This window comes from Simochromis diagramma, unplaced genomic scaffold, assembly GCF_900408965.1.
Source record: "Simochromis diagramma unplaced genomic scaffold, fSimDia1.1 OVJJ01000176.1, whole genome shotgun sequence".
NCBI classification, from domain to species: Eukaryota; Metazoa; Chordata; class Actinopteri; order Cichliformes; family Cichlidae; genus Simochromis; species Simochromis diagramma.
In genome coordinates this window covers 7,671,693-7,698,013 of record NW_024386892.1, presented here as the reverse complement: position 1 = coordinate 7,698,013, position 26,321 = coordinate 7,671,693, and the positions used below count along the sequence as shown (strand labels likewise).

General features: G+C 44.4%; 1 protein-coding gene and 1 long non-coding RNA gene across 4 annotated transcripts in view; one reads left to right on the top strand and one right to left on the bottom strand.

Moving 5' to 3' along the window:
- kalrna (kalirin RhoGEF kinase a) overlaps positions 1 to 26,321 on the bottom strand; it is a 152,010-nt gene that overhangs the window by 22,131 nt on the left and 103,558 nt on the right. For 2 of the 3 annotated variants that reach the window (XM_040034117.1, XM_040034119.1), the window contains 17 exons: positions 21,265 to 21,343; positions 20,645 to 20,812; positions 9,697 to 9,900; positions 8,410 to 8,495; positions 7,334 to 7,477; positions 6,758 to 6,853; positions 5,006 to 5,124; positions 4,052 to 4,118; positions 3,840 to 3,943; positions 3,696 to 3,765; positions 3,507 to 3,593; positions 3,210 to 3,302; positions 2,367 to 2,417; positions 2,191 to 2,268; positions 1,896 to 2,081; positions 1,325 to 1,496; positions 646 to 857 (listed from right to left, as the gene is read on the bottom strand). In XM_040034117.1, coding sequence (XP_039890051.1) covers positions 646 to 857; positions 1,325 to 1,496; positions 1,896 to 2,081; positions 2,191 to 2,268; positions 2,367 to 2,417; positions 3,210 to 3,302; positions 3,507 to 3,593; positions 3,696 to 3,765; positions 3,840 to 3,943; positions 4,052 to 4,118; positions 5,006 to 5,124; positions 6,758 to 6,853; positions 7,334 to 7,477; positions 8,410 to 8,495; positions 9,697 to 9,900; positions 20,645 to 20,812; positions 21,265 to 21,343 — 2,016 coding nt within the window. The remainder of the gene's footprint in view (positions 1 to 645; positions 858 to 1,324; positions 1,497 to 1,895; positions 2,082 to 2,190; positions 2,269 to 2,366; positions 2,418 to 3,209; positions 3,303 to 3,506; positions 3,594 to 3,695; positions 3,766 to 3,839; positions 3,944 to 4,051; positions 4,119 to 5,005; positions 5,125 to 6,757; positions 6,854 to 7,333; positions 7,478 to 8,409; positions 8,496 to 9,696; positions 9,901 to 20,644; positions 20,813 to 21,264; positions 21,344 to 26,321) is intronic. The other variant, XM_040034118.1, reaches the window with a different exon arrangement.
- On the top strand, positions 2,190 to 25,458 carry LOC120734984. The gene is made up of 4 exons (XR_005696149.1): positions 2,190 to 2,300; positions 4,261 to 4,267; positions 25,392 to 25,396; positions 25,446 to 25,458. It is a non-coding gene; the product is annotated as an uncharacterized LOC120734984 (long non-coding RNA).

Sequence of the window (26,321 nt, the reverse complement as noted above, 5' to 3'; positions counted from 1 at the left end):
AGCTGTTTGCAGAGAGTGCTAAACACAATCTGCAACAGTACTTAGGAGGGTGATACGTAGCCAAGGTTCTGCCCAAAGCAACAGTCTCGGCTTGCCTTCCTCCCACAGTGCCAAGTGTTCCCTATCAGTGATGCACATGCACCTGGACACGTGCATCACTGATGTTGTGTCAATGAAAACGTGGTTCATCAGACTCTGATGTGCTGATGCTCATGTGCCCATTGTTGCCCCTATCATGGTGGAGCTATGGATCTATGGATCAGACCCCACGGGCCGGCCTTCATAACCAAAGCCATACCAGCTTTTACTGGTTTAACAAAGTCTGTGTCAGGTATGGAGGAACCAGGACGTATGGATGAAAACTGGGCTATTAGAACAAATCATACATGGACAAGCCGACATACACACAAACTGAACTGCTGCTACACCTGCAGTAGCCTACATTTTGACTTACAAAAGTCTGTTTAGTGCCCCAGTTTAGCGAGTGCCTGGTGCAGTCTGCAGGCTGTGCTTAGATGAGACCCACACAAAATTCTAAAACTAAATAACCAAAAACAAAACAATAAAATCCTCAAATTAAAAGTAAAAATAATTTATAAAAAAAATAAAGGTAAGCTGATAATCATATAACCTGCACACACTCACCGTGGAGTCAAAACACGATGAACCTCCATTAGAGGTGGAGACTTTGACTTGGCTCTTCCCCTTCTCCGTACTGCAGAGGCCGACCACTGACGAGGGTCGGCTGTGAGAGGACGCGGTAGTTTGATTCCCTGAGGACGAGCGGTTTCTGGTCAGCGATGAGCTGTTGCCTCCTCCACTCTGCTGATTGTGGTAGACGATGGGTGACTGCAGAGCTACAGACAGAAAAAGCACTTTAGATGAGGCTCATTTAAGTACAACAGGGGACATATTTCAGGACATTTTGTTATAGACACACACAAACTGCATTTCTGTTAAAGGTAAGACAGAAAACACGGGGGTCGTTATTTTTGTTTGGATGGGTTGCCTACCTTCTGGGAACGAGCTTAAGGAAGTGACAGATATCAGGCTTTATCATGTTTCCACCTAAACTACTTTATGATCATGGCAGTTTCATTTTAGGTGGTGAAGGCACCACAGCCAGAAAGCAACCGTCTTCTCGATTATGTGCCAGTTTGTACAATCATTTTTTTAAAGCATGCTAGGTTAAAAATTAAAAGTAGCATCCTTAAAATTTAGGAGAAAATAACAAAAAACCTGTAACGTGCTTTCACAAACGTGAAGCTCGAGTGAAAACAAAGTAATATTCTGCTGAACACAAAGATCCTCAGTGTTTCCTCACCAGACAGGAAGTTGCTTTGAGCATCCAGGAGTTCCTGAATGTGTTGGACCCAGACCTGCTTAATGTCAACATTGGCTGCCTGCAGGGTGAAACGCTCCGATGATCCGCGACTCAGCAACACAAACTTACAGGGATCATTATCCACACTGTCCTCCAGACCCAAGTAGGATACCTGCGTGGAAAAGATAGTTTACAGTGTTAGACCAACACCATCCCACAAACCACCAGGTCCTCTCCTGCAGGAGCCTGGAGGAGGGCGTGGTTCGAGGAGCTCGCTAGGAGGTCTATGTATATTCTCATTTTTCAGTATGACCTGCTCATATACACTTCATTTAAAGCACAGTCTGCTGCGTCTTTGTGATGAACATACTGCATGCACACAAGCATGGGCACAGCTTTATTGCAACCATCTACACACACACGCTGCTCGGTGCTCTCCAATGATTTTGTCCAACATGATCAAATGTGGATGAAAACCTGGTTTTAAAGACGGAAGTCAGGACATGTGTGAGCTTTTGTGTTCTTAAACCAGTTCACTGATCACAGACCTTTAACCCACTTTTTGTAATACCTTGATGCTCTTTTTGAACTGGTAGCCAGGTGTGGACGAGCCTTTTCTCAGCAGCTCACTGAAGATCACGATTTGCTCGAACAAGAAGACTCGTCGTTCCTTCGAGCGGGACAGGACGCCGGCGTCTTGCACCGTAACAAAAAAGGTTTCCTGCTGCAGCAGTTTGCCCTGACTGGTCAGTTTCCCCTGCAGAGAAACCAGGTTGATAAAAACATTACTCTCTTAGGCTTTACAGCACGCCACACATGTCATAGTGTGTGCAGTACATGTCACTGTGAAGACCCACAAAACTTACCTCAAATCCCTGCAGCCGACCCAAATTCATCATGTCATTACATAGTTTCGGGACCTGAGACATCAAATCTACTGCTTTCTGTAAAAGTCATGGACAGAGATATTTAGATCGTTTTTCATTTGAGGAGGATGTGTCAGCACAAACATGCCGGATTGAAAAGCATTTTACATTTTTACCTCAATTTGTTCACAGTCCATTCCTGCCTTTGAGCTGTACTTCAGGAAATCCTGAGGAAGAAGAGAAGCCCAACTTTAATCAGTCTAACCAAGCTTGCTACCATCAACACTTTCATCTAATAGGAAAAACAACAAAAACAGCAAAAACAACAAAAACAGGAAAAATAGTAAAAATAGTAAAAAACAGGAAAAATAGTAAAAACAGTAAAAACAGCAAAAACAGGAAAAACAACAAAAACAGTAAAAACAACAATAACAGGAAAAACAGGAAAAATAGTAAAAACAGTAAAAACAGCAAAAACAGTAAAAACAACAAAAACAGTAAAAACAACAAAAACAGGAAAAACAGGAAAAATAGTAAAAACAGCAAAAACAGCAAAAACAGTAAAAACAACAAAAACAGTAAAAACAACAATAACAGGAAAAACAGGAAAAATAGTAAAAACAGTAAAAACAGCAAAAACAGTAAAAACAACAAAAACAGTAAAAACAACAATAACAGGAAAAACAGGAAAAATAGTAAAAACAACAATAACGGCAAAAACAGTAAAAACAGTAAAAACAGTAAAAACAACAATAACAGGAAAAACAGGAAAAATAGTAAAAACAACAATAACGGCAAAAACAGGAAAAACAGTAAAAACAGTAAAAACAACAAAACAGTTCCTCTTGGCCAAAGAAATGTTAAAGCTTCAATATGCAGAAATATAAACGATAATGTAAAGGACAGTAAGTCAGGTTAGAGTTACAGTGACACTACAGGCCTGTTTATAACATGTGGAGCACAGTTATGGTCTTTGGCATTTTCTTTTGTGATAAGGAGAGACTGTGTGTGTCTGTCACCTTCAGTAAAAGCTGGTATTTGGTGATTCTCTGGATTGGTTTGATGAGGAAGTCACTGATGGACAACCTGGACTGGATATCTTGTTGGATTCCCTGGAAGAGAAATAACCAAACTGTGTGTCCTTTTGTCCACTTCACACAAATACTCCCAATAACATCAGACAAAGACAGTATCAGTCCAGATAATTAAGGGTCGTCCCTGCATTTCATATCGAGGATGAATGTAAAAGAACATTGCTGTTTAGATCACACTGCACACCTTCTGCTAATGATGAAGAGAATCAAAGCTTCACCTACATCGAAATACGTGTCGTATTCTGCCACGATGAACTCTGACTTGGGCTTATTCTGACAATAAACAACATACATGTGGAGCCTTCTCTCCTGTAAAGACAAAGGAGCTTTGATTAGAGAGCAAATCACTGGGACAGCAGAGATTATGTACTCTAGTGCGGTGACACAATCACGACACAGTGTTTATCTAACGTGTTTAATGAAGAGCTCAGGGAGGTGTTCATGGTCATCCAGGCATTTCTCCAGTTCTCCTACAAAGAAACTGACAGATAAAGATTGTTACTATCCCCTCGCTCCATCCTTCACGCCATCATTTCCAGCCGACACTCGACTTACTCTCTGTGCCAGTCATAAATCTGGTGGATGTTCCCAAACACGATTTTGTCTTTTCCTTTCATGTCGTCTGGGACGCCCTTCTCCTCGATCCTCTTCATGAACCCCTGCAGTCAAAGTGTTGATAACTTTTGAACCCAAATGTACATTTCCTGATGTCCTTTGTTTAAATGGCAGGAGACCGCTGCACAGAATGATTCTGCAGAAGCACTCACCTCCACCACGATGCCCAGGTCTTTGACATAGTCCTTCTCTGTCTGAATCAGCTCGTTCAGAACAAACCTGTGTTAAAAAACAGCTAAGTTAACACAGAGCTCCTGTTCCTGCTGCAACAGAGGACTAGTGCCTTAGTGAATGCTTCACACTGTAAACATGGTTATTTCTTGAGGTTCCAACATCTGCCTCCATCTCACTCTCTCCTTAGGGCAGAGGTGTCCAACTCCAGGCCTCCAGAGCCGGTGTCCTACAGGTTTTAGATGTGTCCTTGACCTCCTCATCATGTTTGAAGTTCTCCAGAGGCCTGGGAGTGAACTAATCATTTGATTCAGGCGTGCAGGGTGTCCAGGGTGAGATCTAAAACCTGCAGGACACCGGCCCCAGGAGTTGGACACCCCTGCCTTAGGGTGAAGTGGAGACTGCAATCTACTCATTGCTGTCCCTCCCGGTCACTCCCACTCTAAGCATCTTCAGCTCCGCCCCCTACAGCTTCCACCTCATGTTTTTTGTCACTACCACGTTGCAAAGTTTCACTTTCATTCTTGCTGCTATCCTGTCACAAATCACCCCTGACACTCATCTCCATCTGCCTGAAGCCTCTTCATCTCTTGTGCACTGTCTGTTACTTGGTTGACCCCCAGCTAAACTCATCCACCTTCAATACCTGGACTCTAAGATAAGATTGACAATTCTGTCTGTAGTAAGTTACACTGAACAGAATCGAGAGTCGATGCAGAAAAGAGCTGGCAGTGATGCCAACAGATATCGCAGTGATTAGGTCAGGTGGAACATGAAGTGCTATGGTGGAGGTGGCTTGTGCATAGCATCTGTGGACCGGATCAAGCAGTACTGAAATCAGCTGAGCTATGGCTGTGCTTTTGTTGAACTAAGGCTACACTCCATTTTCTAAATTCGAAGCAGTTCAAAGTAGAAGAAAGAGTCGCAGTACTTACATCCGTCCTCTCATAGCTTTTGCTCTCTGCTCCTGTTCAGGGTTGCGTGGCTGAACAGGAGTGGTTTGTTCAGGCGGACAGAGAGGGGTAAACCCCGGGTACACCCCTGGTTCTAGACTCTGCAGACATGAGAGGATCAGAGTTCAGGTGATTATGTCCCACTGACTTCTATCAATATCAGTAACATTCAGCATACTCAGATGTTGAACATGTAACAATTCTACATGATCAAACCACACAAACACGTGTGATGCCAGCAGAGGGCAGCAGGAGCTTCAAACATGCGCGCTAACAGCTGCTGTCTGTGAACACTGCAGCAGCAAACTGACACTTCTGCTTTGTTTCATTGCAAATCGTGTCTATTAGATGATAGCAGAGAGTAATCAGCTCAGCAGTAAATGTCTCTGCAAGTCTGTCTACGGAAACTCCACAGCACATACAACATTTCATACATGCAGCAGTGAAACATTCAGAGACACGCTGGGATCCAAAAGACACTTTTATTCTTTTATTCATTTTCCAGAAAGTTTCCTGAGATTAAAATCTGTTATTGAAGAAAGACGAGGCCAAGAAGGAACAACGTTAAAGCTTAAGCCAGCCTGTCCCAGGAGTCTCTCTACTCTGTGCCGCTCTCTCGGTTTGGATCTATTCCTCCTGTTTCTCATATTTGCAGTCTTACTATTTAGATTTTAATTGTGCACAGTTAGTGTGGAGCACCCACAATTTCCTTGTACACGTACAAGGACAATAGAGGGCTATTCTATTCTGTTCTATTCTATTTTATTGTAGAAATAGGGCAGCTTTAAAGGCCTTTCTTACTTGCTTCACTTGTGATGTCAACCTTTTATGTACAGTCTATGACAAAGACAAGTCCGGATGTTTCTGTTGTAGTACCAGGTCCACATGAACACACTGCCAGACTGGGGACCTCCATTTATCACAAACGAAAGCAGCTGAGAATGAACATGAATTTTTACCATCACTTGGTTAACAGACTACAAAGTGCTCCAAAGCTATGTTGCCAGAAGTATTCCCTCACCCATCCAACTCGCTGAACTCAGGTGTTCCAGTCTGTGCTGTGGCCACAGGTGTAGGAAAACAAGCACCTGGCGTCCAGACTGCCTCTCCCAACAGGAATGGTCGCTCTCAGGAGCTCAGTGAAGTGTACGCAGTCATGGTCGAGCACTACAGACCTCCAAACTTCATGTGAACTTCAGATAAGCTCAAGAACAGAGCATATAGAGCTTCATGGATTGGGTTTTCATGGCAGAGCATCCAAGCCTTACATGACCCAGTGCAAAGCATCAGATGCAGTGGTGTAAAGCAGGCTGGACTCTAGAGCGGTGGAGAGGTGTTCTGTGACTAATCACACCTCTGCCTACCATAAGAACAGCATACCAAGATGCTGTCATGCACACCGCTAAACCTTGTGGAAACCACTTTCTCAGAGTGTTCCCAGAGCGAGCTGAGGGCTGGAGGCCACCGACTCAGTCTTGCCGTCAGAGACGCCAACAGTATAGTTTTCTAACTGGAGTCACATAAACCCCAGCAGGGTGAGCAGTCATCATATTAAACCCTGTGGATGTCACTCAAGTTCATACTTTTCATAACATAGTGTATTAGTGTCGTTAGACAGCAGACAGGCTGGAGTGGTCGGCACATCGCGTGCCTTCACTGTGTGGACGTCACAAGTCATTTTAAAATGAACAAAGAAGAGCACCTGTTAGACCGTGCTAACTAACACACACTCACCATCTTGGTTTTAACCAGTTTCTCTATGGCGCTAACTAGCTCTGCAGCACTGGGCACCTCAGAGGAAGACTGCAGAGAGGTGAGCAAGGACGAAGACTGAGAGAGGACAGGGGGAACAGAAAGTATAGGTGTTTATTAAATATTAGAATGATAAGAAAGAAATACAGAGAAAACCAAAGAAACAAAGAGCAGGAAGGAGAGAAAATCTGTTAATTGGCAGAAGAAAGCAGCTACAGATGGACACACTCCAAGATAGAAGTGGTTGTATGAGTGGGTGAATGAGGCATGCTGTATGTAGAACAGCACTATATAAGAATCAGTCCGTTTACCAAACCCAGCCCCGTTTATTAGACAGCAGATCGAAGCAGACGAGCAGAACGTGGTTCAGCTGGTCACACAAAATCATCTGTTTTTATACTTTAAGCAGATCCAGCTGATCAGAGTAAACCATGAGTGTAAGTAACAGCATATTTCCCACAGGCAACACTTGTGTAATTACAGGCTGACCTAAGCCAGACCTACAGCAGCCTGTCTGGGAGCCTAACCTAAGGGAAAAACTCTCCTGGGCCGAATTACCTTGTCATCAGGATCTGATGGGTCGTTGATGATCTTCATACGGGGAGGCAGAGGGGTGTGGGCGTCTTCATCCTGCTCCTCCTCTCCACCACTCTGCATCCCGGACGTCTTAGACAGGATGTTGCCATCTCTGCTGATGACTCTCTGAGAGGAGACACACAGCATCAGCAGCTGGTTAGGTACCACGTTACTGGTCCCACTGATAGTAAGATACAACATGACTGTGCCATCTATGAGCCACATATCTTTTCACTAATAAAACAATAAAGTGGCAGCTGTTCCTGGAGAGTTCAGCTCTCTATAAAACCAGTCTGACATCAATGACAGAGCTTATTTCATTTGCAGAAGCAATGACGAATCATAAGCTCTCGTGCTTCATGGTTCGGGCTTTTAAATAAACCTCGTTAAGCAGTCGAAGCTTATTGTTTTTCCAAATCGATTTATTTCTGTGGATCCTTTCACGGTGACACTCAGTCACGTAGAGGCTCAGAAACACTGATGTTATCATATTTTTTGGCTAACACTGCGGATACAGGATAAAACGCATTCGTCCATCAGGGAGGGAGCCATGGCTGTGATCACATGTTTGTCTGTGTGGGTGTTTTTGTGCGTAAGAGAAGGAAAAACTTTTCACACAAAAAGAGGAACCTCATCTATTTACCACCCGTTATGTGAATGTAAATGACTTCATGTATATCTTAGGATAGCACCGACAGCAAAAGCTTTTTTTGTCACATGCATTTCTGCCCCGGTTCATGATTTGCTGCAGTTTAAATAAATGACACTGTAGTGTTAGTGGAGTGTTACACCTCTCATTAGACAAAGTCAAACGTAAGACGAACAAAGTTTGAGAAAGTTTACTGAAACACGTGTGTCATATTTCAGGATAAATACAGATATATTGACATAAATGCTCACACAGCTCTGCAGTCAGTTTGTGAGTGACAGGCCAATCAGGTGAAGCTGTACCTGTTTGCATCCCAGCACCGTCACACGATCTCAGCACTGGGAATGTTCAGTGCTTCAGCAGCCACAGTGTGTGTAACACAGATCAGGAAACCACCCTCAGTGCTTACCTCACCAGTGACATCATCCTGCAGGGTAAGGTCAGGCTGACCCAGGTCGATGCTCTTCCTGATTTCCTCTTTTCCTGTTCCTGGCCCTGACAACAAGTCGCAGCCAGTCAGTCACAGAATCACTTTAACACTCAAACACACACAGATGTGAAGATGTGTCAGGCATTGTGCGCACGTCTTAGTTTTCCTCTGTGTGAGTGCCGTCAGCTGAACTGTGTCCTCTGCTGTCACAGACTTGTTCACAGCTTAAACCAGTTTCTCGTCACCAGCTGCAGCGGCTTTTCACCCATTCTGTGTTCATTTTCACGACTAATCAGTGGATTACTCCAACCTAACTTCTCCTCCCACAACACTACATTTGAGCTCGGCTTTTTGGACTTCGCTGTGTTTTCTGGTTGCTGGTCTTTAACTCCTTGTTTGGAGTCCGAGGGTCATTTTTACATTACACTCTCCAAACATCCAGCAGCACCTTTTCAAAGTTCTTCAAACATTGTCATTTACAAGTGATGCTATGGAAGCCCGTTTCCGCCACATAAAAAAAAAAGGATCCATAACTTACAATTTCGAGTTACTTTCTCGAAATTTCGAGTTAATGTGTCGAAATTTTGAGAAAATAACTCGAAATTTCGATTTATTAACTCGAAATTTCGAGTTAGCGCTGCCAATCAGTAATCTACGTGAATGACGTCATTTCCTCATTACCCAGAAGCTGAAGCCCTCAGCTACAAATGCTACAGCTAAGCTACCGGTATTACATCCAGTCGTGAATGCACAGATTGCTGAGTGTTTTCAGCCTGGCTTCACAAATGATGAAATCCCTTGTGTTATTAGCTGAATCACACGGTGTTACTATCAGCAAACGTACTCGCCAAAGCGCCAATTTGTTGGGATCTGTTTTTGAGTGCGCGTTCCTCTGCGCCATATGCTTCCGGGTAACAAGAAAGCGACCTCATTCACGTATATTTTTGATTGGCAGAGCTAACTCGAAATTTTGAGAAAATAACTCCAAATTTCGAGTTATGGATACTAGCTGTTTTGTTTTTATTTAGTGGCGGAAACGGGCTTCCATACGATGCAGCTGCGAGCATGACAACGTTAAAAATAACTGAATGAACAAATGAAAGCAGCTTTAATGTAACTGAAACCGTATTAGCAGGAAAGCTGCTGCAGTGTAATAACAAGCTAGGAGTAAAGGCTCCACAAACAAGCTAAAGGAGCTTCACTGTGGACAGTGGGGGTGTTTGCAGCACATTAACATGTCATCATGACCGTTTCTGCCCCTCTCACCTGGCTTCTTCTGTTTGTGATTAGGAAGTTTCTTAACAGAGCTGCCACTGAGGCGGCGGACCGGACTGGTCAGCCACTTCCTCAGAGTGTTCCCAGAGCGTTTGGGACCAGGAGAGCTGGACTGCAGGGAGCTGAGGGACGGCTGCGGCTGAAGGTTGGCCACCGATTCGGTCTTGCCGTCCGAGCCACCAACAGTGTAGTTTTCTGAAAGGAGTCACACAACATATGATTTTTTAAACACACACCATCTGTTATGTAACCTGTTGCTTTGACTTCAGGCTGTGTGTTCAACATACTAAAGTGATGTGTGGATTTAAGCTCTTCAACACTAATCAGTAAGTTTACACTGTAAACAACGTGACAGGGCCGTGCACTCGTATCAGAACATTTTTATTAGTCCTGTGTCCAGGTAAACATCTCATTGAGATTAAAGCCTCGTTTCCGAGGGAGGCCTGGCATCATGGCAGCAAAAGTAAACAAACAAACATACAAAGTGTTTCTTTGTCTGCAGAGTCGGTGTGTTTCTGGAAAAATATAAATCCTGCTCATCAATTTCTTTATGGTAAAAAAGAGGAACACCTGGCACACCTGGTCCCACTCTGCACTCAGCGTATGCAGCTGATAGGGAGAAGAGCCCAGCATCATCCTGCAGTACTGACATTAATCCAACCAACACATCAGGTCTGCCTAAACGTCCTGGTCTGTGTTTGCACCACGATCCACACGTCACATCACCTGCACTCATGACCCAAGACTACAGTCATGTGAAATTATTTCAAATACTTCTGACAGCTATAAATATCTGCTGTGATGGGGACAAATGTGCAGGCACAGGAAAGCCAAGCTCTGTGGCAACGAACCCACTCAGAGGTCCAGATGAGCGAGTCTGTCACAAACAAGCATCTGTGCAGCAGCTGCCATGTCGCACACACACACACACACACACGCACACACACACGCTCCCAGGTGGCACTCACACTCCTTCCTTTGCTGTGGTGTCACATTAGTTTTCATTTTAATCGTTGTTTGTCATTTCTATTGCTCGATCCAACTCTTCGATTTGAGCATCGAGGGTGGGGACGGGAGTCTAGGACAGTCGTCAGGGTCCACCCTCGGACAGGACAGCCATTTAACAACCATTCAGATTCACAACTAAAGGTAATGTAGCATCACCAGTTAACCCTGCATGTCTTTGGACTGTGGGAGGAAGCAGACACATGAGACGCAGGGAGAGTGCAAATTTGCCTGGATTCAAACCCACAACCTTGTTGCTATGAGGTGAATATAAATCAATAAACGTAAACATGGTCTTTTGGTTGTGCTTCCTGTCGTATTCATCTTGTACAGCCAGAAACATCAGACTGTGTGAATGACTTGAAGAATAAATAGCAGTCACGCGTCAGGAGTTGCTGCATCAGCTGCTCTCACACACACAGCTGGCAGCAATGGGTAGAGGCCGTATGTGCCAGATTCCCACAGGAGCTGAAGGAGGGTTAAAGGTCAGGGGTCTCCTGAGGTGTTCTGCTGTAGCATAGGTGCTAAGTTAGGAGTTTTTCTTCCTCCCAATCTCTTATCTGGTATTGAATGTGTCATACTTATACACAAGCAGGCTGTTTCTGGGCTGCAGACGCTAAAACATGTGACAACATGTCACAATCACAGATATTACATCAGACCTCAGTACGACCAACAGCATGCAACAGCGCACACTAACATACACACTGCTGTTGAGTGTACGGTTCAGTGAGCACTGTGGATCAGGCTGAATGAAACATTCAATCTATTTGTAGATCTGGATCAAAATAGTTATAGCAGCCCTGCCCATCGGGCCCGACTGGAGGAGTCGCTAGCACCGGGACGTCGGGCTAGCGATTTTGCGAGCCCTGTATAGGTTTGGAAACAGAAGGTTGGGTGTGACGTGGTCATACATCCTCATACGTGCTAATGAAACCCAAGTTTCAATCTCAGAAGCGTTTGCTTCTCACAGCAGTAAAACACACAGGGTGTGGTTAGCCAGCCAGCTGCTCACTAACCACAAAACACTGATTGCAGTTCACTTCACAGCCGTGGTGTCATCAGCAACAAAGGTGTTCTGGCCGTTACAGCGAGATATTTGAAAGCACCTAAAGCCATCATGTTTATTTTACAGCAAACGTGACTACATTGCAGCTCCAACACAGTCCTGTGGGACAAAGATCTTCTTCCTGAAGTCACCCAGTGAGTAGAGACAGTGTGGGTTGGGGAGTGTGTACTGGAGGTTATTTAACTTGTTATTCGAGATAAATGTTAAACACAGGAGCCAAGGTCACCTGCTGCAGCGGGGCAGCTGTTTCTCTCTGATAGAAACGCGGCGGCGCTGGAACTTTGCTACGTTTATAGCTTTGGTCAGTGTGCGTGCACAAGCTCCACTCTGTGGATGACCACTCGTCACTGCTGTAGGATAACGAGCCCAAACGGTCACCTGACCTCAACCTCACTGAACAGTTAAGAGGACACTTAATGACATCACTCCAAGTGCTGTGGGGCAAAGTCAGTCATGTGTTTCTGAAGAGTCGCAGCTCACCTCCTCACCTTTGTGTCTCAGCACAATCAGTGCTCGTCACCGGGTGACCTTAGCATGTGGTTAACCACAGAAACCTGTTATGGACTTGAGTGCACGCACGCACGCACGCGCACACACACACACACACACACACACACACACACACACACACACACACACACACACCAGTGTGCTGCTGTCAGCTGAATAGTCAACAGGAACAGGTGGTAAGGGGGTATAACACACAGCAAACTCTTAGAAACAGCAGCATGATAAAGAGAGAGGACAGATAAACCTGCATTACAATTTATTCGGCATTTCCAGGACTTTAACCCACAGCTGTCCAGACTGTGTAAGATACAGTTAGACTGCTTCAGCTGTTTTTACATATAAAGCCGAGAACTTAAGGCCAGCTGAAGCAGAGATGTGCTAGTTGCTTAAATGCTAGAGCTCATCATGCACACTGATGTTTCTAAAGGAACAAGGTTACTCACACTGGTCATGTTTTGCTTGGACAATGATAAAGTAGAGCAGCGAGTGACAGGAAGGCAGAGCAACAATGGTGCCAAACCCCAACCAGAAAGACTAACCAGTCTACCTTAATGTCTGAAGATATTTTCTATTATATAAAACACTTTATTTTATTATCACCCTAAAATGTCATCATACTCAAATATTCCCAGCCAAAAGTTTAGTTTTACAAACAAAACTCGAATTAGCCAGTGATTATAAATGATTAACAGCCCCAGTAAACCAGTAATAATACAGTTGGGCCAGCATTCAGGATAATGGTGGGGACTACACAGAGCTGTGGTGTCATCCTGATGGCCAAAGTCAGGTGAGAACTCACAAGGAAGTCATTGTTCTACAGAGAGACAGAGTGACTACTGTTAAAATCCCCATCACTCACTATATTTAATCATAGTCTCACACAAACACACACCTCAGGTCCTCTCAGTACAGATTAAACGAGCTGAAGCAGCAGAACAAGGTTTCGGTTTCATTCTCTGCCTCACACTGTGCTAAACACCACACACATTCACACTGTGTCCATGAATGCTTCTATTGATACAAAAGTACTAAAACTCAGACCCATCACACACACGCACACGCACACACACACACACACACACACACACACACACACACACACACACACACACACACACACACACACGTCTCCTGTTATTACTCCACTTCCTGTTTTCTCTTGCTGAGCAGAAACTTCACAAAAACTGATGGCGTATGATTTAACAGCTGAGCAGTGTTGGGGAGTAACTGAGTACATGTGCCGCCGTTACGTATATACAAAATATGAGTAACTGTATTCTGTTACAGTTACCACTTAAAAAGGTGATATTCAGAATACAGTTACTTTGTTGAACTAAAGGGATTACACGGCGGTATTTTCCTGTTTCATAAGGCTATAGCCTCTATTTTTGGTAATTCCACACCAGTGGAAACCCAAACAAAACACGCTACAGGCCCTAATGCCCGTGTCTCAATCTCCCATCTCATAATGATGTGAAGAAATATTTTAAAAATGATTTAATATGAAGGCAACAGGCAGAGTGTTACAGGCATCGCCCTAAAGCATGTAGGGCAGTGTAGTCTGTGCTGCAGGGAGGATGGACTGCCATACCCGTTATGTGTCTGTGAGCGAGGGAGGGAGAAAAAGGAAAAGTAGGAGCTGTCACCGAGCAGAAACAGGAGCTGGAAGCATGTAAATATAATAATAACCACTGCAGCCAAACAGAGTGCCTGACGAGCCCAGCTGTAAGTAAGCTGTTAAGACTCGACTGCACGCTGTGTTCCTGTTTTCCTCTGAAACAATAAGCTCCGTTGGAGCAGCCTTTCAACGCCTCTCTCTGTCTCTCGCTAGCAAAGTGACCCAGACAACAAAGTAAAGCTCGTTTTCAGCTACGAGCCCGACACAAACCCGACGTATTAGCCAGAGGTCCCTTTACTACGGTTCCCAGGCTGCGGGTCCACGGCCTGCAGGCTGGGCCGTAGGGGTTTGGTTTTTAGTGGATCGGGTGGAAGTCCGAGACGGAGGGCCTGGCACTCCGATTCCCGGCTTCTGGAATCTTATCTTCAGTCTTATGGTGCTTTTGCACAGTATTTGAACCCCACTAATACTAATGTAGTCATCACCAGGAGCTGTTGCATAAAAACAGAAGAAAGAGACAAAAGTGTGCCATAGTTAGCAGTTAAAGTGGGCCGGTGTGGCACAGCACCAGAACGACTGCAGGTGTCCATCAGTTTCGGCTGTGGTAACTCAGCATCCAGCTAGCTGAGACTGGTGAGCATAAAGGGAATAAGATGTTTTCACAGGTTGTTTCAAATGCAATGTTTCTATCAGCTCAACAAACATCAGCAAACACACAAACTGCTTGTGTGCAGTTTGTCGTACAGCGTGTTGCAGCCACAGGTCCAGCTGCTGTATTTTAAAGAGAGAGCTAACTTCACTCAGAGATGGAGAAAGAGAAGAAAGACGCGTCAGGAAGAAGAGAGCTTAGATTCAAAGGGAAGGATGCTCGGCGGGGTTTGACAGTCCTCATGTTTTTAAACCAGATATTGGGTCTGTACATGTGACATTATGTTTTTTACATATTGTAAAACAAGCTGCAAAACAAAGTACGGCAGACTAACTGTGTTGTGTAAAGGCTGCACTATGCAGGCAGTGCAGGATAAACAGGTTAGTTTGCTGTACTGATGGATTCAACTGATCTGAAATCTACTGGAGCTCTTAATAGAAACGACCTTGAGTTGCGTTTCTTTTCTTTGAGCCGTTGAATTGCACTTTCAGCTCTTCCCTACTCGTTCTCTGTAAAGCAAAGTCACCCTTTACAATGTAGCAACAGAAAAGAGGCATTTTTTATTTTCCTTCTTTTTCTCTGCTGATCTGAGTCGAGCTGAGAATATTCAGAAAAAGTTTGGATCGCCATCGACTACATGACACTAATACATTAAGCTAACTGAACCGTCGAGGTTGGTAGAAACGTCCTTCAAAGAGCTACTTTTTACTTTGCTTTGAGGACATTTCAGAACATGTACTTGAATCAGTGCTTCAAATACAGAATATCTGTACTTTTGCCACCTCACATAGTTTGTGTGTTGCCTGTTCTACTCCCATCATGTGATTTTATCAATGACAGGAAGAGACACTAATCTGCAAAGACTTCATTCCTCTCATACCGCTCTCTAACCTGAACCCTTCTACAGACACAACTGCCACACTGACTGCTGCGTTCGATGTGAGTGAAATTCTGCAGCATTTAAGTGTCAAACACATTTGTGTTGTTTTACAACTTTATCTGGATTTTTCTTCGTCTTTGCACGATCAGGTTTTCCAAGACGGTCAAACAGAGTTTCTTGGCTGCAGAGCTGCAAAGATCATTTGATCTGTACACGCACAGATCGAGTGGTCAAAGCAGCAGCATTACACGACTGTACATCGCAGATAATTAAGTAAAGATCAGATCAGTCCTCCCATAATGACTCAACAACATCTTTGTGTTGCATTAGACACTTTTACCCTGTCAGTGGAAATATCTACTGATTGACCGACAGCAGTACCATCAGCAGTGGAGCTCCACCCTTTCTTAAAATGAAGCAGCTAACGCAAAATCGTTTTCAGCCTTCTCAGTGAGAATGTGTCAAACGACAACATGCATGAAAGGAAAGCAGCTGCGCGTTTCCCCGCAGCATCACATCTGTCCAAACTGCACAATGTAGCGATTCATTTGTGACCAGCTGCTGACGTCACAGACCAGTCTTTTTTGGCTCTGACAAACGGCACAGGACTGGAAATGCATATGTTTTGTACTGGAACAGAGTCTGTGTCACAGCTACTAAAACACTGTCAAACTTTTTATCCACGTTGTTTGGGTCTTACATGCTGACAGCTCAGCTCAGGTTTTGTCAAACTGGATGAGCTGCACCAAAAGCATAAGTAGGACCAAAGGAGAACACAGTATCCAGCTTTGTTCAGCAGAAAAGCACCTCCTCCAAAATGGTAGCGACAGTCTGTGATGTCACTGTGATCTGTACTCCTAATTTTAAAGACTCATTGGCCGAATGTGGCTGCAGCCATGTTCGCTTTTATTGAGCCCCAGATTTGATAAAGTGAAGATCTGTTAATGCTAGCAGGGTTGGTTGTAAAGCTGGCTCCAGAGACCGAGCAGGTGAATAAAACGTTGAAAACATCAAAGACAATGTTGCTTTTTTTTACAGGTTTGTCAGTAAAATCATCTCTCAGTGAAAAAAGAGAAATAAAGCAGAAGCTCTGTGTGGTAAGCGAAGAGACTGATGCTCTTCACTGGAATTCAATTTCCATTTGATGCGTTTTACTACGAGTGTTTCTTGTCGTATCTGGGAGCACGATAAGCCCACAACAGATCCTTCACTTCAGTTTGCTGCTCACGCTCTCTGAAAACATGGAATTCAAAAAATCTGTCTACCGTCACTACTCAGTCATCTCTGTCACCTCCATTTGAACCAGATATCTACTCTTTCATCTCATTTCAAATGTATGAATAAAGTCAAAGTCGAGTCAGCTGTGTTTGCATCATCAATGAGACAAACCCATCAAACAGACGAAGCGAGGCTTCAGCTTCAGGTTGGACGAGACCGAAAACATCAAATCTCAGCTGATGAAGCAGCATAATGTTGCCTCTGTCCATTATCTCTGCTCAGAGACTGTGTGTGCGTGTGTGCGTGTGTGCGTGTGTGTGCGTGTGTGTGTGTGTGTGTGTGTGTGTGTGTCCCTGAGGATCAGAGTCGTTTCCTGCTCATTTTCAGGTTTAATGGCCAAAGGACAGGACGCAGGATCACTTTAAGACCCCAGAAGACAATTATTTAGTATTTCCACGGTGAATGAGGAAGTGTCTTTGTGTGCATGTGCCTGTGTGTCTCAAAAAAAGGACGGCATAGGAGTTTCCTATTTCCTTACAAGAGATGAGACAGTTTTCAGACTCTGGTGTCCTCAACAGTTAAACTGAGACACGGGGCCCTCTGCAGCCGCTGAGACGGCCTGGACCGTGGACCGCAGAGCTGCGCGTCTCTGGGATGTAATGCGCCCGTATTATTTGAGTGGCATGTATAAACCTGTTACAATAATGAACTGGAACTAGTGTGACCAGTTCGGCTGCATGCCAATCGGTGCACTCTACACAGTTTTTAACATGAAACTCAAAGACTTGATAGGCCAAAGTCCACAGTGTGTCCTCATGCACGCGCACACACACACACACACACACACACGCACACACACACACACACACACACAGTGCAACGACACACTGATTGCTCAATCGAACACTTGACTTTCCAGACAGACAAGAAAGAAAGTGGCCTTTCACACTCTGCCTGGCTGACACACGGCTTCCTTTTGCACTCTTCATTTTCAATTCAAATCAGTTTCCAAAAAGACTAATTTGTCTGTCCACAGGACGGACTTATTCAGTCACTCAAATCTGTCAAAATCAACTAATCTGTCTCTCACACACACACACACACACATAGAAAACACGAGCCAGTGTTCAGTGAGTGTTCAGTGAGCCTCACAGAAGTCCAGTGTTGTGTGTCTGTGTCGCACCTGTGCCGTTGTAGCAGCAGCAGCAGCGGGAGAGGACCCATCCACAGCAACGGCCGACTCTCTTCATTCTTGCTCACACACACATCCTACACTCACACACAACCTCAGACACACCTCCCTCCAGTACGTCCGACTCGGTCGCTAACCAGTTCGTCAGCTTGTTCCTGGGCTGAGTGTGAATTTCAAGAGTTTCGAGTCCTCACTGCTCAGATCCAGCAAAGAGAGAGAGTTTTAGTAATGTGGGAGGAGGAGATGGGGGAGGAGCACATTCTCTGTCTCTCTCTCAGACAAAGTTGTTCAGTTTCTCCCTCTACCTCCCCTCCCCACACGCTTCGGCTCAAAGGAATACGAGTCCCTGTTAATTATTTGAGCGGGCACCTTCCTCGTTGTGGAGGGCAGGACTCCACAAAGACACGGGAGTGTGTTTGATTCAACAATGTAGCAAAAACGTCTCTTTGCATTTAAAAAAACGAGACGGCTGCCTGGTATGTGAACATTCACCAGCAGCAAACAACATGTCCTGTACCTAAGTGACAGAAAAAGTTCCACTGACTCCTGACGTCCCAGTGCCTACAGTGTGGGAGTGTGTCCACTGACAGCACTCATCAGAACTGCAGAGGCTGCTGGCACAGCTAGGGCCAAGCAACTTTATTATTAAAATTAACTTGCATTTATTTTCTGATCTTCCTTAGTGTCCTCTGCATCTGAACGAGCAGAGGACTGTAAACAGCTTCCTGCTGTGTGTGCACTGCAGCAGCAGGTAAGCAGGCGCACTTAGCCTACATAACGTGCTTTCACCAGCACCTTTTCCCTGCAGTGTCCCATTTTGTTCATCTTGTATATCTACTGTCGCTACGCAGCAAAAAGCAAAGAGAATGGAACAATGCTGCAGTAAAGTGCCAGTTAATTATTTTCAAAAAGCTTTCAGAAAATGGAGATAATCAAGACAACGTGACAGAGATATAAAGTAATGTTCCCACGCTCTGTGTGTGACAGGACGACACGTTCATGAATGCTGTAAAATCTTAGGTACCTTAGACATTCACAGTGTTCTTAAGGGCAAAATTAGTTCTCAGGAGAACTCAGTGTTTAAGATCAGTTCAAGGAATTTTCCAGGAATGGAGAAGTGCCCCAAAACCGTCTCTAATGTGATGCGTCGCAGCTCTTCGGTCCTCTGATGTCCAGCAGGTCTGACTTTCAGTTCAGTTAACATTAAACCCACACTTTCTTCACAGTCTTTCAGAGGACAAGGAGACCTACTTTACAGAGCAGTCACAAGACTCGAGACACACAGAGGGAAGCTTGAAACAGCTCGGCGGGACTTAAACGGGTTAATGAGCAGTTTTGACTGATTTATTAACAAACTGACGATTGTTAATGACAAATCCATCAGCTTGTGGCTGCTTTTAATTCTCCTATTGTGTAACCAGACAGGTTCAGTTTAAGTCACATGATACAGGAGGACTCTGTATTGGAGGCTGATGATATATTTGTCTGGACCTACTCTGGAAAAGTCAGCCCCACCGTCCTGGATGGGAGCGCCTCCTAAATGTGCTATATTTCCATGTGTAGCGGCTGCAGTTGGCCAATTTGCATCGCTCCGCACAAATACAAAGCGCCCTTGTCATTTTCTCGAAAGCAGGAAACACTGTGGCTGCAGCAGGCAAATCAGCTGATTCTGTGTCTGTGTGAGTGCAAGTGAGACAACAGTGCAGAGCTAAGCTCCTCCATGATGTCCGCGAAGCTGGAAACAGACCGTCAGGAAGGACGGATATAGAAGGAAACCAAACTGCTGTGACTCAGTGCATTACTCCCATTTCTCCCCAGCACACACAGAGATAACCTGGGACAAATGCAGGAAGAAGGCATTCGAGCAGCTCCACTGCTCCCCCTGTAGGACACACATCAGACTGCAGGTGGAAGGATGGAAAGCTGCACCGACAGGATGCACAGGAGAGCTTCTTCAAATTTTGATGTTGCGTCCCACGGCTCACAGAATTTCACCGTCTTTGTTCTTGGCAAAGTTAATGGGATCATTTCATCATTCACATTATCAGTCATCTCATCTCTGTCAGACATTACTGCTCAAGTTCACAGCAGAGACAACAGGCAGGCTGCCACTGTGGGTTACAGCAGGACAGAACAGATGTTTGCTTCGCTTTCAGAGCCGTTACACATGCAGGATCATCCTGGATCATAAACGCACACACTCCAAATTCAGACATGGCAGTAACAGAGAAATGAAGAGCAGCATTTTGGAACGTGTTTGAATTATACTCACAAAAAACAATCAGTCAGTGAGCACACTTCCCCAAACGGGGTGTCAGAAACACCAGAGTGACTTTCCAAAACTAACAGCCACACTGTCCACGTTCCCTCCATGTGCTCGGGCTGTGTGACAGCCATCTGTGAGAGCCACACCTCGCCCAACAAAAACAAAAGCACAGTTCTGCACAGTATGACTAATGCCCTCATCTCACCAGCAGAGGTCAGCACAGACCAGCTGTGCCTCTGTCAGCCTGGTTAAATATAAAGACGAGTGAAGAAGATAACATGTCATTGTTTTAAATTTACTTTATTTTCTTTCCTTTTGCCACAGTGTTGCCAGGACTCACATATAAAGTTACCAAAACAAAAACAGTGCATAAAGACATGCAAGAGATTAAGAATTGAGGATAAGTAGGAGATTTAAGGCTGCTTAGAAGCTGATCACCCCATAGTGCATATTTAATGACAGATTTTTATCCTTCGTCTTGGTTCCTCCTCAAAAAGCATTGAATACGAAGATATGTGACTCGTCTTCCTACCTTTCCCTGAACTGAAGAAACAGTCCATCTCCACACTAGAACGTGAGTGGGAAACACAGAGGACAGACGTGGGAACCAGTCCCTCCTGCGGTGGGCTGCGGTCAGTGGTTCGGACTAGACACCATCCGGGCCGCTCACTGGGCCGCTCCAACAGCTCCACTGTCTGACCTGGAAGGTGGAGAAGATAAAAACTATACTACAAGGTATCGAAGACAGGTTTGAGTACTAAATGTTAAAGAAAACAAAAACAGAAACTTGGATTTAGCTCAACCTAAAAGATGGATGAAGCCTCCACATCTGAAGACTGAAGCAGTGGTTGGAGTTTAAAGCCTTTATCTCTGGTTTTAAGTGTCACTGAATAAAGGATGAAGTTTATTTTTTCACTGATGGTCGGACTAAAATAAAAGAGTCTCCTAAACCACACAGCTGTTTCCTTTACATATTAAAATAACTGCCCAGAGCTTTCACCACAGTGAATCTGAATAACAGACTCGCGTCCCAGGAAGAGCTCATTAGGAAATGTGTTATGTGGACCTGTGTGTGTTGTATATAAAGTTTGTCCCTTAAGACACGTGAGCTCTGAGTGTGGGGGATTAAATCTATGTATGAATAAAACACACCTGTGCTGACAGACATCTCTGTGCCGCATCCTGCTGCAAAGTCCTGAAGAACGACAGTCAGCTCACATCCACCGGAGAGCTGCAAACAGACGACACGTGTCACACGTCAGATCATCAGCAGTTTAACAGTCGAGCTTCAAACTGAGCTGTGTGTTCAAAAAACACGTTCTGTGCACACTTTTCACTTTCAGGCATCTTATCTGCATTTAAGCTTCTGAAGAATCCGCTGCTGGTGTCAGAGAAAGAGAAATGTAATCCAAGCCTGAGCCAGGACCAGCATCAATCCCTGTTTACACCATAAACAGCAAGAGGAACTGGAATTCAGGAAAAACAGGAAAAACCAGGACAACCACATCCAGTCCTGATCTTTCTTCTTTACATGCAGAGAGAAAGTCATGCAAGTTCCAGGCTAGCATCAGTTTCTGGTGTTAGAAAAGGGAAGGTTCTCCTTCCTGTTTATTATTGTGGAATAGACGGCGCAGAATGTGCACAAAGTCAGGAACAAGGTGCCACAGTCTGGCAGAGGCAGACTGTGGGGGGTGAAGAAGCTGGACCCAACACACGCAAAATAACAAGACGTAATATTAACTGAAAACGAGCCGTTTATTGAGGCTGATCTTAGCAAAGAAAAACTCAATCCGAACCTAAACTGGGCGAGCCAAACATAACAAAACCCTGGAACATGAACACAGAGACCTGGCATGGACACAAGGTGGGACAGCAGACGCTCGGACCAGGCATGAATGAACACACACAGACCAACAGCACACAGGAGGTGATCGGGGAAGTGGAAACACATGGGGAAAACAGCTGACACAAATGAACATAATGACGTCACAGTAGAAGAGTAAAACTAAACACAACGAACACAGGAACATGTGACCTCTTCAAAATAAAACAGGAAACATAATGAGACATGAAACACAGGGAGACTTAATACAGGGGCAGGAAACACAAAGGGAAACTAACAAACAAAGAACTTAATGACGACCGGCATGATAGAAGGAACTTAGAAAACCTAAAGGACTTAAACATAAACTAAAACGCTGATCGTGACACAAGGTCAGAGAACTGGTCTGTGTTTTCAGAGTAAAAACCTGAACCAAGGTTGTTCTCGTTAAAAGTCAAAGACCAGCTGTGCACTCATAGAATGAACTGAAATCAAATTAAACACACAGGAAATACATTTGTTTAGTTTCTGTTGTTTGCAGAGACCAACTAAACTAAAGTGGACTGAAACAAAACCTCAAAATGAAATAAGACTAAAAGCTGAAAGCAGCGACCTGAATGAACTGGACCAAACTGTGCGATGACTCACTGATAGACTCGGTGTATCATAACTGTGTGAGCAAATTCTGCATCAACTACCAACGTCACGCAATGGTTGTGTTATCAAAGTTAATAAATAACAGCAAAGTCATCCACAATTGGAGCCATAAAGTGTTCCCGAACCAGATTATTGCAGCGGCTTCATGAAGCTGACGTCGTGCTGCAACAAACCATAAATGGAAGACGAACTGCTCCTCGATTAAACGTCCGCTGCTGAACTGAAACCTGCTCATTAACAGACAGCTAGAAACAATCTAATCACTGCCAGAACTTAGTGAAACTGTCATTAGTCACATACTTCAAGGTGGCGAAACTCATCATTAAGAGTACGGGCGAGGAAAATGTTAGCTTTATGGGGAAAGTTGGGGAAGATTTGACTCCTTAAAACTTTACAAGGTTAAATGGACTTGACTGCTACTCAGATGGATCCACTTTCAGGTTTCTGGGCTGATCTCACCTGGACCCACATCATCACCACCCTGGTTGCACTTCCTCCGTGTACTGAGGGACAACAACCTGGACCAGTAGCTGGTGCTGGTCCTGCACAGAGGGTAACCAACACCACCCAGAACATCAGTGTCTGCCCTCTGCCACCCCTGGAACATAATACATACACAATCCTTTTGCTGTATCCCTTCTCTGGTATTCATGCTTGATGTCCTGCTGTTTCTATTCCTGCACAGCTGGTTTTGTTGTACATGCACAATGACAATCAAAGGCTTTTCTACTCTATTCTGTTCTGTTACACTGAACTCAACACATCATCTTATCCTGCTGCACATACTTGGACATACAGATGGAGGAGCTGAAGCTCGAGGCGCTAAAATTCTACATTTTCAGAAAAGTAACATGAACTTTTTAAATGAACTGGTAAAGTTTCACTATTCACTGACATCTTTACAATATTCAAGCGAGTGTTTTCTGCTGCTCGTCACCTCGTCTGCTTTGGAAAATGTCAGGGACCGTGTGCTAATGTGAGCAAGCAGCTGGGATAAATATCTCCTAGCAACAAGGACCCTGTTTCTATAACCGTACAGGTGAATTTATACCTGACAGATGGTCACACACACACACACACACACACACACACACACACACACACACACACACACACACACACACACACACACACACACACACACACACACACACACACACACACACACACACACACACACACACACACACACACACACACACACACACACACGCTATGATCATAGTTGAAAAATGTTATTTGCTCCAGCCCGACACTTGTCACATAGAAGGAGCTGGAAGTGTGAAGATAGAGGTTTACAACTGAGTTTAATCAGAGACCAGCAGGAACTGGAGATTTTATGTGTTAGAAATAAAAAAAAGATGCTTTTGCATCACTTTGTTTTGCACATTTAATGTCAACTTAAAGTTTAAATTTGCCCCTCAGTCATGCATGAGTGAAAAACGTGTGAAATAAAGGATTAAGTTCATGTCTTACAGTGTTGCAGCTTTTCTGTTGGTTTTGGAAGTTCCTCGGTTTTACTCTCAGTCTTAGACGTCTGTCTGACAATACAAACTATATATATATAAACATCATCAAATACTAACAATTGAGTGTTCTCATCCAGTAGCAGCAATGAAAAAAGTCTGTGTTTAGCGTGTGCCTTCATCGCTGATGCTGTCTGTCATATGACCTCTCCCTGTGCGCTGAATACGCACATGCACGCACGCGCCAGCTTGTGATGATCATATGTTCAAGAAGAGGAAGACGGCGTTAAAGCGACGAGCAAAACAAATGGAACCTGTTGTGTGTAAACAGGAAACTTTCACCACATTCATCAGGACACTGAAGACTTTCTTTTTTTACGTCAGCAGCAGCTGAGCAGGAGTCAAACATGAGAGCAGCTGCTGGGTCCTTCACAGATACCTTTCCTAGCTTAAGCCCGACAGAGTTGTTGAACATTTAGGACTAAATGTGCTGTTAATAAAACAAAAAAATATCTTAAAGGTAGAAATGAAGATTGGTTCCCTTTATAATCAAACCAGTCTGAAACACTGAACACACCACGGTCCCCCCCGCTGCTCGACTGTCCCAGGAGTCGTCCTGGTCAGCACGGATCAAATCTGGGTTTCCCCTTCTGAAAACAGCCCTGCACATACAAGCAGTCGTTTTTGTCTTTTTTCATTCTAAAAAATTACTTTCAGGCCATCAAGCGAATCTCTGTTAAACAATGACAGTGGATTGAACAGGTTGTTTTCTACAGCAGAAAATACTCACTGTTAATGCTCGTTTACGGCATTAACAGTAAAACTGAAAAGGAGGGTGAAAAATGAAAAAGCAAACAAACAATAAATCATTTTTAAAAAAGCAGGCTGCTGTTTTTGAGATCATACGACTTGAATTCGTCTTTTACTCAGACGTAAGTTTCTGTGAAGGTGTCAGTGCTGCAGCAGCTTCCAGGTGCTGATGAGAACTGAATCACACAGACCAAGAAGAGTGACACTGACATCTAACATATGGGCAACGATTCTGGACCACTAATCCCATCTCCAAGGAATCACTTATGAACCTCATATGCAACTTATTAGATTTACTGAAACATCCTTAAACTGCAGCACAGAGCAGTCAAGCTGGAGCTGCTGAGACACATCTGCTGAGCAAACTCAGCTGATCCAAACATACTCGTGCAACACTGTGTTTGCGCAGCAGCCTGCAGATATATGCATTTCAGACACACACCTCGCTAAGACGCTTCACTACACAGTTTGTTCCAGGAGTGGAAGCTGTGAGCAATCCCGAGTGCCAGACTGCAGGCAGCAAGCACACGTCTATGTCAGCAAAGCTCTGAGCAGGCATGTGCACGTCCAAGGCTGAGGTCTGAACACCAGGGTGCACTCTGCTGGTAATTTGTCCTCATTAACTCTGGAGATGTATTTAGTCGTCTTTTCGTTTTTATACGGCGAGTAAGTCGGTGCTGAAGTTGTAACTTTTAGGGTCTGAAACAGCAGCTCCTACTTGATCCACAGCTGAGACAAATGAAGTGACCCCTCACTTCTCTGTTTGATTATTCATAGATTTGTTCTCAGGCTTCTGTAAGCGTCACACTGATCTGTGCTGAATGGAAAACTAAGTCCAGAGGCGATGCAATTTCATGGAAACAGACAAAGCAAGTGTTATCATCACTGTCATTCCATGAAATGTGCATCAAACACTAATATATTCACACAAGTGTTTAATGAACATGCAGAATACTACACTGTTCCTGAAATGTGCAGACCAGCACCGTGGGGCAGCTGCTGTTGTGATTTAGAGCTACAGATTACAGATGCAGTCTGCATCCTGGTACGCTGCTTTTCTTTATATAAGGAACCACGTTTGCATCGGGGTGTCGCAAGAGAGAAGCCTGACCCACAGCAAACAGAAAACACAACAAAGGGAGGAGGAACATTTCACAAGCAAAACTGTCCAAGGAGGAAGGTGGAGCAGCAGCTTTGTGTCCACTTGGATGGTTAGATTGATTAAACACCTCAAGCTGACAGGATGAGATTCAAACATAATTACCACACTTGCTAGCATGCCCCGACAATTATTGTCTGCTTGTTTGCCTCCTTGACACAGTTTGAATAATGACCAGAGACAAATTGTATGGGCTGAACCACAAGTGACAAGTCGGGCGGAGGACGTTCTGTGCTGGGATGGCCGCTTACTTAAAGCAGAAGAAACAGTCTGATTGGCTCGTTTTGTTATGACC